The following is a 13,206-nucleotide window of genomic DNA, read 5'->3' as shown; positions in this document are numbered from 1 at the left end:
AACTGGTCCAGCAATGGGAGCAACCAGGGCTGTTTTTCAAGCATTGAAGCTGGTTTAAAAATGTGCCTTCGCCGCTGAAGCAGGGCTAAAGGAACGCTACTCTGAACCCTCTGCAGAAAGAAGGTGGTGGTGGACAGTGGTGGCCCTGCTGGAAAAGGGATGACAGCAGCAAGAAGTTCCCTACCCCGAACGAGCAACACACTTCCCTCAATGAGGGCAGTCGTGGAACAGTTTCCCTCTCCTGTTCATCTTCATGTAGGTCATAAACAGTTTGCACAGTAGGCCATTTCTCTCTGTGGTGAAATAATTGCCATTTAGGACTCACTGAAAGCAATCTGGTTGGCTGTGCAGGCTCCAGTGCTTCAGTCTTGCTGTTTTTAATGCACTACCCAGTGGTTTCCAGAATGCGTGTCCAAGTGCATCTTGACGTGTATAAATGACTGTAGTTTCCAGAGAGCTAATTCTGTGTTTTCACTGGCATCAGTTATTTGATGGACAGTTACCTTCGTTTTTGCACATTATTTGCATATACACAAAATCTCAGGTCCTATTACTGTGAGAGCTGTACCTATAGGAAATTTCAAACTAAATCTGTGAATCGTTCCCATCCTGATAACACTTAACAGTACAAAATGAAATATAGCAGACTTTATAGCAACTCCAGTATTTTGAGGGAAACATAGAAGGTGCTTATTGTGTGGTTAGAGCTCAGTCCGTAGTCAACGTGAATTAAGTCATTCTAAAAGGAAGACAGAGATGTTGAGACCTTTGTTTTCTGAAATGACATTTCCTGCCAGCCAGAATTCTCTTGATTATACCTGTCTCTTTAATGTCATGAGTCACTATTCATTTTTAATTGACATGTGGCAGCTCTTCCAAGTCTCTGCAAAGTTAGCTTTGTGTGAGGGTTTGGCTGTATAATTGGATGGCAGGTCTAGATGTTATTTGAATCTGAGCAACCACTTGTGTACTAAATGTAGTATATAATTAATCTCATGGTAGCATGCAATTAGTTGTAATTAATGGTCTGCACAATTAAATTTGGTTTGCTTTTTTCTCAAAAATCACCTCATATAGAACCATAAAATTTGTAGTATACCTTTGCTAACTGAAAAAAAAAAAATACATGGGTCTGTTTCTCTTGGAGCAGATGTATATGCTCCCTAAAATTGATTCTTAAGATTAGCATATTCATGTACCATACCTATAAATAAATACGTGTGTAAAATTATACCTACACTTACATATTTAAGTGCAGGCAGGCATCAACTACTGATGACAAATGAATCTCAAATCTATGCAGTAAGCAGCGGTGCTCCCAGGGAGAGTGCAGAGCCGATCACTTGTCAGGACAGAGCCTGCCAAGAGGGGTTCTGTGTAGCCAGCATCTTAGAGGTGATGAGCGTGCACGGCATTTCCAGTGCCAGTGCACTGATATTTCTCCCCACCTTTCAACCCTTGGGGAACTGCCTTACACAAAATTCACATTTATGCAGAGGATTTAGACGCCTCTAGTAAGTGTGCCAGTTTGTCTGCTGATGTAGTGTGGGGGATGAAAGCAAAAGAGGGGCATATTGATGTTTAATACTATGCGGTTTTGAAATGATGTATATGCATGTTGGAAGATCAAACTTTTTTTTTTTTTTTCTGTTTGGAACATTATTGGTAAAGGGCTGTATGTTTACACATGTAATTGGCTGGATTCCAAATTGTGGGCAGAATTTCCTTTGTCTTCCTGTAATTTGCATAGTTTGTTTTTGTTTTCTCCCTCAGGTTTTCATGTGTTGCAGGTTATAGGCAAAGACTGTGGCAGCTCACAATAAAAACAAATGCAAACTGTTTTATTTTTTTTTCCCTCTATACATTCACTGGGGATGAGATTTCTTCCCGTGGATAGAGTAAAGCTGTGGCACTAATTTTATATATGTGAGTCCTTGAACTATGAATCACAACCCCTGTACTGAGCCGGGTGCAAGAGGGAGTTTGTTTGTCAGTGATTGTATATAATTAGGTGCCTGAAGAGAATTTGTTCTCCTGTATAGCTCATAAATGTTTTGTTTGTTTGTTTTCTTTTACATAAGCTAGGAAACTCAGTTTGGGGGGGTTGCATAGCTACAAGCCAGCACGAAAGAAGTTGGCACCTCATCCTTTCAGATGTTTCCTTTCAGGTCTGTGGCTGAGGCTTAGCGGCAAGAGTCTGAACAGCTTCAAAATGTGCCTGCACCATCTCTGGGGTAGTTTTCGGGAGGAAGCATTGAAGCAGCCAGTAATTTGGGTTTCCTCTTCCCCCCGAACGCCCCCTAGGTGCTCCCTGTTCCTCAGGCGGGGGTGTTGAGGCGTGCCTCGGCACACTGGGTAGGTGGAAATCCAGGCAAGGCCGTTTTCACACTAAATGTGGTTCCTCCGGGTCTCCTCTGACTAGAGGTGTGCTCTGAACAAGCCGAGACGGGTCCCTGCCGCGCGATGATCTCCCGATGGTACTTTGACGTGGCCGAAGGAAAATGCGCGCCCTTCTTTTACGGCGGCTGCGGCGGCAACAGGAACAACTTTGACTCGGAGGAGTACTGCATGGCGGTCTGCGGCAGCGTCCGTAAGTGCACCGCCGGCCCCTCGCCGCCTCTCTCTGACCGGCCCCGGTGCTTGGGAGCGGGCCTGGGCTCACACTAACTCTGCTCCTGCCGCCCGCGGTCTGTCCAGCACCCTCGCTCACCTCTCGGTCCTCGTTAGCCTCTCGCTAACCCAGCATGGTAGTGGGCACTTTCTCTGCCCTCTAGACAATCTTGCAGATAGCTGGCTGAAGCCTAACATTTCTGTAAACCAGGCCTTCGCGCTCACTTTGTCTTCATCTTCTGTCAAAGCTCACTAACGCTTTGTGAGTCCCTGTTTCTGCATGTGCAATGTTTCTACAGGAAAAAAATGAATTTTAGGGAAGTCTCAGGTAAGTTTAAAAATAGCGCTTAGTTTATACACTGTATTTTCATGTATTTCTTTTTCATCAAAGCAGTATAAGCTCATCAGAATATCAGAAGATTTATTTCCAGGCTTGGAAGACAATTTTTTTTTTAAATTTGATTGAATGCTTTGTGTGTGTTTACAAGGAAAAAGGGTGAGTTGCCATTTGATATTTAGGTTTCCCGGCAGCCGTGATGTGCACAAATGCGAATAACCTCCCACTTGCTTTGTTTAACACACTATATATTTTAATGATTACTTTCTATAAAGAAAGCATATTTGCACTGTGGTTTTGGTTTGAGAAGGTTTTGCCCATAGCAGAATACTGCAGCTGGTCAATCAGGCACTGGATTCAGCAGCTGCATTTCGTTTTGGAGAGCACTCATGGAGGCAGGATTTCTACTCCAGTCCTGCAGGCTTGTTTCATCTTCGCTTCTTGTAGAGGTGCTCAAAGCTCCATGGAGGGATGAGAAGAACGACTAGATGAATGGGCAGGAGTGATCAGCTTCTGCAACACGAGATGTAGCAAGGAGAGAGGAGAAATATGCTACATATGTAGCTACTAGAAGAAATATGCTGCATGTTAGAATTAGATCTATATTTGCTAAAAGAACTACATTTTGAACTGCTAAGTTCCTGTCCTAAGTAGGGCATTTTTGGAGCTGAATAACATGGTTTCTCTCTCTGATTGTGAGCTCTGTAACAGGCAAGAAAAAGTAGGACTTTGTAACAAAAGTGAATTTAGGGCAGAAGTGGAAGGAAGAAAATCTTAATGAAGGAATGTTTCTGCAATGAAACATGCAGGTATGTGATTCTAATGGGCAGTTGATCTGTAGACATGGAACAAGGAAAGAAAAGTCAACTGAAGATAGCTGGCTCAAGCAGATTAGGGGCATAAAAAATTCTGCAGTGAGAGAGGTGTTGAACAGTAACCCTAGAAAAGCCTTGACCTCTGGTACATTTAGTTTTAGGTAGCTGAGATGGGGCTGAATTTATTCTTTATTGCTATGACCAGCAGAATTTGTAAAGGACAGGTACCTTTTTTAGTTTAGCCCAGCTGGCAGCCAAACACCACACAGCCGTTCGCTCACCCTCCCCCCTCCCTCTCCGGGATGGGGGAGAGAAACGGGAAAGTGAAGCCTGTGAGTTGAGATAAAGACAGTTTGTTAAGACAGGAAAAATAATAACAATAATAATAATAATAATAATAATAGTATTAATAGTAATAATGTGTACGAAATAAGTGATGCACAATGCAATTGCTCACCACCCGTTGACCGATGCCCAGCCTATCCCCGAGCAGCCGGCCACCCCCCTCCACCCCGGCTAGCCACCCCTATATATTGTTCAGCATGACGTCAGATGGTATGGAATACCCCTTTGGCCAGTTTGGGTCAGCTGTCCTGGGTCTGTCCCCTCCCAGCTCCTGCTGCATCCCTAGCCTGCTCGCTAGCAGGACAGAGCGAGAAGCTGAAAAGTCCTTGGCTTGGTGTAAGCACTGCTCTACAACAATTAAAACATCAGCATGTTATCAGCGCTCTTCTCATTCTAATCCAAAACATAGCACCCTGCCAGCTACTAGGAGGAAAATTAACTCTGTCCTAACTGAAACCAGGACAGTCATGTGTAGATGAGTATCTTGCTTAATAGGATCAAAGGTGAGTTTCATGCTTAAATGGTGATTGGATCAAAGACAATATGATAGCCTTCAAAACTAGTAATGGAAAATAATTGATAAACTGAAACTTCTGCTACTTTACATGTGGAAGTATTCCCAGTTAGCAAGCGAAGAATAATAGGAGTGAACAAGATTTACCTGCACAGAGCTCTGGAAAATTCATGGGTCTTGGCTTGGTCCCTAAGAGGCAAGTGAAAGGCACCAACCTCTGATATTGTATCTTCTTGCTGCTGCGACAGTACCTGTTCCTTTGCTCAGTGGACATGTTGTCTTGCCCAACAAGGTAGGATTGAACAAAAATAGCTATTAGCCTTTTGTGCTGTGCACTTTACTTTTATGGTCAATAGAAGAGTTTCTAAAAGCTGTATACGCTGGTGTTCTGGTTGGCAAAAGTATGTATTTTCATATACCTGATAGGAATTAAGAATTATTACCACCTTTGTCAGCATTACTAAAAATTTGAGAATATTTTTGTGGAGGCTGGGCAGTAGCATAAATAAGGACTTGAAGTAGATCCTGACTCCTTCAAGATTGCAATTTTGTTAAACTTTCAGTTTTTTCAGTTTTGGCTCCTGCCCTTCAAGCTGAGCCATATGGATGCATTGCTTTGTCCAAATCCTGTAGTGGGGCTCTGTGCTGACTCAGAGGTCTCCTAATATAGTGCATCTTGCATGTGGAGCTGCAGTTGCTCACCCAGCACTTCAAATCATAGTTTCACTTCTGGCATTCATAGCGCTGTGAAGTTATTACATACAGGGAAAGGTGTTGCTGACTAAAGAACAGTCACATCACAAAACAGACTTCATGAAAGTTATTCTCCCATAGTTAGACCTGAAATGATGACTGTAATTTGTTGCACTGATAATGCAGTGACGTTGCTTGTCATATACAGGTTATAGGTAAAATTACAGCACTGACTGCTTTTACCAGTAAACTGCAGAGTCTGCTCTAGGATGAAAGTGAGACTGCTCAGATGCAAGTCCTAAGAACCTTGTAATCTTTTTACAGAAAATCATTCTGCTACAAGGGATGACCTTGTCCATGATCTTAAAAAGAATATTATGGATTGAATCAAACTTGGAAATTAAATTGTCTTCCTTTTTCAAACTTGTTTCTTGGTAGCAGAAGTTGTACAGTCTGTCCCTGTGCTGTTTGAGAGGATAAATGATCTCTTCTGAGACTGGCAATTCTTCCACAGCATGTGACATCTGAAATGAAAAAAGAAACAACTTCTAAATTAGTCTTATGGCATATCCATAAAGATATTCATATGAGCCCAGAATATTCCTCTTTTCTCTGTCATGGAAGTCTGTTTTTTCTTAGGTTCAAATCAATAAAACAATACCACATTAGCGTTTGTGTTCTTTTCATGTGTGTCTTGGTTTACTTTGGGAATCCTATTTTTGGTCTATTTTCTTGTTTTTCTTCAGTAGTTTCTCAAGCAGCTTTTGAGTCTAGAGGGTACACTTTCCAAGCTACCTTAGCTATCTTCTTGTTGCTGTATTTTCACGTGATCTATGTACCTCTTACTACTGTTCTTAAAATACTTTGGTTTCATCTGCTGTCTCAGTATCACCGTGCTATTTTTCATAATTCTTCATCATTTTGCTGAACAGAAATGGCAATTAAAATTATTAGAAGTCCTGAAAATGATATGTTTCAGCACTTAAGTGAGATTTTGTCTTTGAAACCGGTCCAATGTTGCTGAAAATGATGGATTGACTTAACTGGTTATAGCAAGTGTTGGATCAGGAACCTCCAATCCCGTTGAAGAAAAGGTAAAAACAGTACGAAAGACTTTCAGTCTCAGTGTCTAGGCCACCCCTCTTCTTTCCTGGCCTTTTTTCTTCTCTTTGTCACCCTTAACTTAATCTTTCTATTTCATCTTTCTACCCCTCCCTCCCCCAGCTATTTGCATTCATGATTATTTATTTGTCCTGACCTTTACCTCTTTTCTCTCAATTTTTGTTGCTCTGTGGTGTTCTGTAAAAATCCAGTGAGCCTCTCTTAGGCAGGACACAAGATGAAACCTAAAAACTTGCCTTCCCTTGGTCTAGGTATAGTTTTGCAGGATAAATGAGTTAGATTGTACAGAGAGTAATAGGAAATAACAGGCAATGGTTGTGTTTCTCTTGATAGTGGCCAAAGGATGAAAGGGTACAATATGAGTTTATTTTTCTTGTAATGTGCTGAAATTGGAGTGAACCAAAACCTGAGGGGTTTCTATTGTCAAGAATACCAATATACTATGAATACTGAAAATACGGATACTGAATACTAATATCCGGAACACAGTCTACAGGAAAAAAAATCATGTTTTATTCTGCTTCCTTGCTGAAGTCTGTTAGCCTTGATCTGAAAAGGTGGTTCTGTCAGGTTGTACAAAGTCTTAGACTCTCTTTGCTATCAATGAATTTGACTAATGCTCTGAGGTCTGACAAAAATAACTTGTCTGTTGGGTAGGAGCTACTGCTGTCAAATTTTTCCATTTATCATGCAGCAACACTGGAATTGATGTATAATTGCCCTAGAAGTAGAAGGCTTTAAACATCTTGTTACCAGTTTCTTTAGCCTGCCAGACCACATGCTCTCTCTCTATTGATTTTTAATAAGGATGTTCGATACTGTCTACAGTTTCTATTCAATTTAAGGAGTCAAGCTTTGACTGTGTGACTGGCCATAATGACTTCTTTGAATTCATTAGCATCTATCAGATGGTTAATTGAGATTTAATGACCTCAAAATGGGTATGTATTGACAAGAATAAGCAGAAGATGATAAAGTGCCATTACTGAAGGAATTAATTCTGTCTTATTGTCGTAATAAAAAGTAATCTATTGTAAGATTTTTTTCACTTGTCCTCTTGATTGTTGTTAGTTAAACAACCTTAAAGCTACAGAAAATGTAAATCTTCTAGAAACTATTTTGATATGATGTTAATGTTCCAGTCTTAACTTGGATGTGCATGGAGCTTCAGAGCTCTTAAATGTGCTCAATTTAACGGCTGTTGCGTACAACACTGCTCTCTTCCAGGTCCTGTAGCAGTGATGTGGTAAATTAAGAATGTGATGGAACTCTTGCTGCAGTATTTGCATTTTTTTTGTATCTAAAGCCGAAGGAAACTGTACTCTGGTGGCACAGTCAGTTTTTGAAAAGTTTGACATATTGAAATGACCTTTTATAAAACAGGGTGTTTTTTAATATTGCGCTTAATTGCTGTGTTTAACAACAGAGGGAGCCCGTAGGATCCAGTGTTGTCAGTTACCTCTTCCACCTTCCCTGTGAAACGTAGTAGTAAGTTCAAATGTCAACAAGTACTCCTTTATTTTTGATATCTTACAGCATGATCACAGATTTTGGGGGGTGAAATTAGGTAAAATAGGATTTCTTTTCTAGACTAAATGCTGGAAGCTTACAACCTTGCTAAATCTTTTGGTGGTTGGTAAGTGGGAAATACTTTATTTCAATTTCAAGTGGAAAGTATGAAGAGACACTAAAAGCTACAAGTTAATAATATACATAAAACGTCACACTAAATATTAAAATAATTATGCACAAGATTAAGACCAATATGAAGGATCCACTCTTACCGCTCTTCATATAGGCTAACTTCACCTTGACTTCTGACTAGTACCAGTCTGTCCGTGATAATAAATGAGACCAATCTTAATGTTTTTGCAGTTCATGCTCTTAAGTGAGGGAAGAATACATGACCTCTAGCACTTTTCATCGTCCAGTTTAATTTCTCTTCCTAGGTAGTGTGTATAACAGCTTGCACCCTTCAACAGCAGAGACGTATAAGATGATATCCCAATCATTTCCTGTTGTCGGTGATTTCCTTTTCCATTTGCTACTTGTTCGGGATCTTGACATCTCTCTAATTAACAGGAAGTAAAATGCTTTGGCAGCTAAATTTGCATGCCAACTTCCAGAGCATGTCGTAAGTGATAAGGCATTAGAGAGCTGGAGGGCATTCAAGTAAGCAGAGTGGTAAAATATAACCAATTGTTAGTTAGGAAGGATGTTTTAATCCTCTGTCTTATTTACCGGGTGATTGCTCGTTTTATCTGTACAACTTCAGAGATCACTCGAGCTTTGAGGTCAGGTATGGGGCTTAAGACAGAAAGCAGGCCACATGTAAAGCACATTCATCTGAACTAGATGGTACTGCCCTTTCGCTGTTCTTGAGGTTTATGGGGTAGCTGTCAGGCCTAGGCCTATAGAAGCAGTAGAGCTTGCAAGCTGCTTCATGCCAGGAATGTGTCTTTCCGACAATGCACTTAGTGCTGGAAAATATTCATCACAGCAACTAGCTGCAATACTAATTTGTCACAGCACTACTGGAGATATAACTTAAAATACAGAAGTGTAGAGCTAACATTTCAAATTCTAAAAATCCATACCTTTGTAAGTAGTGCTATTGCAAGAGAGCATTTCACATGAGTATGAAGTTTTTTATTTGAATGACTAAAAAAACAAAAAGAAATGATTGCAATTACACTATGCCAGTCACACTATAACAACCTGTTGCTTTATCATAAAGCCTCTTTGTATTCAATTGTCTTACTGCTTCCCAAATTAACAGTAAAGGGGGCATTACTTCTCAAGACTTCACATAAATGTGTCCCTTTCCCACCATCTCCAGCATGAATTGCCTGTATCTGCTGTGTTTTATCTTCTCTGGCATGAAAAATGCACTGAATCGTGCATCTTGATGAAGATGAGGCCAATTTCAAATAGTGTAGATGAAATCTTAAGGAAAACATATTTTTTGCAGTTTATTGTGAGTGCCTGACATTTGTCATTTAGTGCCTAGGAGCTATAAATGGATGAATTCCAATATCTATTTAAATTGTAAATTTTGACTACCACCTTTAGGGAATGGAAGTGATTAATTCCTGTTACCAGTTTCTTCATCTATACAAATTCATAATTATATTTCAGTCTTGAACCATCTGTGGAGCCAGTGTTGGGCTGTGCCTTTTTAAAAGAGCAATTGGATAAAGTTTAGGGTTCAAAAGAGAAATACTGTAAATGTGTCTAAACTGTTTGTTTGTTTGTTTGTGTTTTCTTTTGTACTCCGTGGAACTTGCTATCTCTTGGTTACAACCACGGCAGAAGGCATGTTCAGGAGAATACTTCTGTGTTGTGTTTATTCACAGCATTATGATTTGATGTAACATGAATAATTGCATGCTTTTTTTCCTGATAAGTACTCAAATTTATGGTGACAAATCAGAAGAGAATGACCTTGTAGCAGTGTTTTGCAAAGATGTTTGAGAGGCCGTCAAGAGACTGTTTGCTCTGTGGACCTCCTCCCAGGCAGAAGAGGTAGAAAAAGGGGATGGGTCCTCATTTCAAAATTTCAGCCACTGCCTAGTGGGATTTGACTAGCTGTTGGAAGCTGGAGTTCTTGGCTCTCAGGGAGTGAGAATCAGACCTCACTATTGAGTGAGGGTAATCATGGGTGATATGAAGGGGAGAAAGAGAGAATAGACCTGAAGATACATTGAAAGTTGACAAGCTCATTATTTTGCACAAGATGGAAGAAAAGAAATGAATCAAAGAACACAAAGCAGGGAAGTGATCTGAGCAATTAATGACTGAGATGAGTGTTGAATAGATACGAGCAACACAAAATTGCATTTGTCAGGGCTGGTGAAAAGGAAGTTGCAGTCATGGAGATGCAATGAAAGGATGAATGTCAAGTTATATCTGTGCATGGATAGGAAATGTATCTTGAAGTTCTTATGCAGAAGGACTCTAATATGAGGAAGTTTAATTTAAACCTAGTTTAAATTCCCTAGTAGCAAGTATCAACCGTAGTTAAGGTAATAGATAAGACACAATATGACTATGATATTTTTTTTTCTCTCCAAGAAGTCTCCATGAAGGACTTCATTAAACTGTCTTTCAAGCTGCCTGTTGTTTGGATACCATCGTTATTTAAATAAAATTGTAACACGTCAATGAAAGATAGGAGCAGTCTTTGCAAAGTAAAGTTCAAAAGGGAGTATAACTTTTAAACATGATGTGATTTTTCCACCCTGAGACAATTAATTGCATTTTCAGGCCAAGTTTGTTATATTGACTTGTATTTATTCTTTGAGTAGTAATGCAAGTTATGAAGTATTACAGAAATGATACTCAGTCTTTGATGACAAAGTAGCTTAGCCTTGATGGGTAATAAGAACAATGAGAAGACCCAACTATTAAGAAAGGAAGGAGCATCCCTCTGGAACACTGGATGGGATCGGCTACTCTTTCATGTGTTAACTCTCTTCATGTCACGTCTGCCTGGAATCTCTTTTAATTTAACTAGTAGACGTTTTTAAACAACATGCTTTCTAATCCACTTCAGGAACATTCATCTAATTTAACAAAATTTTGGAAAAGACATCCTGAAAAGGAAGCAGAAGAAGTAAAGTCTGAGAACTGCTGGTCCTTTATACTGTTTGAAATGTGATCCCTGGGCATACAACTATTACTATTACAGAGTGCTTTTTTTAATTCAGTACCAAGGTGCATATATTTTTTTCTGACAGCAGAATACATTTCTTTTTCTCCAGTCTGTTAGCCTGTTTTGTGTCTTCTGATTCCCCACTATTGTAGTCAGAATTCCTTAGTTTTTATGAGGAATGCTTTACGTCCAAAGACTTCTGGAGTGTCTTAAAGATAATCCTCAAAACATGACGAGAAAGCAAATGTACGAGATAAATAAAACCTAGTGGACTAGTTGTGATCAGGCTGAGTGATGAATATGTAGTTGAAAAGGATGGGCCTTAATGTCAATGAAAATCTTAATGGGAGTTTGTATTATGGAACATCTCTGCTGAAAATTAAAAAGTGGGCAGCTGGAGTTGAGTGACAGGAATTCCTGAAGGACAAGAATTCCATGCTCTGAACATAATCAGCACAGTTCACTCCGCAATTAGCTTCCAAGCAGGGAGATGTGCTTATCAGTCACAAGGCAAAAGATCTGGCTCTCGGAACTTACCCTTAAAGTATCGAGCAATTATGAAGATTGGTGATGGAGGATATTGAAAAGGTTTGTATAAGCAACCAGAAGCTCTTATCCAGGCTTCAGAATGCTCCCTCTCAGACCTTGGGTTATGGTTGTGTCTCTTACAATTCATGTAAGTAGGTTGTTGAGGCACCTGGTAGCACTATAGATGTGATTGCAGGAATTTCTGGTGTTGGAGAGGAGGCTGTCTCATAGCTTAAAAGTGAAAAGCTAAATTTTAGATTTGGGACTTGGGACTGCCAGAAAGTGCCTGAAATGGAGAAGGTGGAGACAAAAATATAGGAAAGGGTTTTTGTAAGAAAGAGTTATCTGAGAGGCCAGTGATAACCAAGTGCCAGTGCTGCAAGTTCTGCCTCCCACCAGTCCAGGGGTGACACAGACACTTGAAGCACAGCACTGCTGTGTATTTCTCTCCCAAAAATCATGATAAGAAACAAACATCAACAACAACCTGGCACTCCTGGGTAAAATACTAAAGTTGGGGGCATGTCTGGTTTTCATTCTCACACTTCATTCCTCCCTTCTTTGTAGGAAGAACTCTGCCTTTGCCTTTTTTCTTGCTTTAATTTTAGACAGGATTCAGGAAGTGATCTTGGTGAAATAATGTATGAAGTAATTAAAAGTGGAAAAGTGTAACAGTATTAACTAAGCATAACCTCACAATGCTCATCCTGATACATCCTTTTCCCTACATATACAATAATGATAATTTGCTTATATCGTATATAAAACTTCAGCCAGCCTTCATTTGTCCTGTATCGTTCAGCCAGTAATTTGTCTGTTGTGTAATAAAAAGGTAATCAGTGTTTTCCTTCGATGTTGTTCAGAGTCTGTTTGTGGGTGTTGCTACCCTGCTGTAAGAGGAGTAGCTTATTCGCAAAAGAATTAGTATACTGTCTTGTAAAACTGTTCATTTCACAATAGAAACCCTTCCTGCTAAAGATACTCCGTAAGCACTTGTGACTGTCAGAAGTACTATAATTAGTTGTGATCTTAGTCAACAACTGAAAGCTTTGATCTTAATCCTTCATTAGTGAGGCAGCTACATACGTGGAATGCAGAAGCAATGAATGCATGCACTGAATCCCACGGTGTAGTCAGGTAATGCTCTCGTTACAAATGGCTTCCTGTCTTGCATGCAGCAGCCACTGTCATTCAGGAAGGGGGCATCTGCCAACCCTTTCACTTTATATGAGCATAGTGAGTGATTGTTTTTTCTTTCACCGGAGATGCTGATGTGGATTATTTATTTTTATACAAAACAGTAAAACACAGAATCTGGGGGAAGATGTAGTTGCCTTTTTTTTTTCCTGGTCTTTCTTCTGATATTAGTAATTGTTAATGAACAAATAGTGTAGAGGCTAATTTGGCTTTGTTATTGAACCTGTGTCTCCGGGAATGTTAGTACTTTAAAGTGTAATAAAAAAAAAAAATTGTTTGGGAATTGACAGGTAAAATGAGTGCAAGTATGAAGGAAATGTTATCTGATAGCCATTTCTTCCACAGCTGTCAACACGTGCTTTTTGATCAGTCTTCATGCAGTACCAGAATG

At 39.8% G+C, this 13,206-nt stretch overlaps 1 protein-coding gene across 4 annotated transcripts in view; it reads left to right on the top strand.

The window, feature by feature from the left end:
• LOC121079285 (amyloid beta precursor protein) overlaps positions 1–13,206 on the top strand; it is a 216,464-nt gene that overhangs the window by 128,312 nt on the left and 74,946 nt on the right. For 2 of the 4 annotated variants that reach the window (XM_040576333.1, XM_040576342.1), the window contains exon 7: positions 2,423–2,590. The exons of the other annotated variants lie outside the window; for them this stretch is intronic. In XM_040576333.1, the coding sequence (XP_040432267.1) occupies positions 2,423–2,590 (168 nt within the window). The remainder of the gene's footprint in view (positions 1–2,422; positions 2,591–13,206) is intronic. 4 annotated transcript variants of the gene reach the window in all.

The sequence above is a fragment of the Cygnus olor genome, chromosome 1, assembly GCF_009769625.2.
Source record: "Cygnus olor isolate bCygOlo1 chromosome 1, bCygOlo1.pri.v2, whole genome shotgun sequence".
Lineage (NCBI taxonomy): Eukaryota > Metazoa > Chordata > Aves > Anseriformes > Anatidae > Cygnus > Cygnus olor.
The sequence above is the reverse complement of the archived record's forward strand: the minus strand, read 5'-3'. Positions and strand labels throughout refer to the sequence as shown.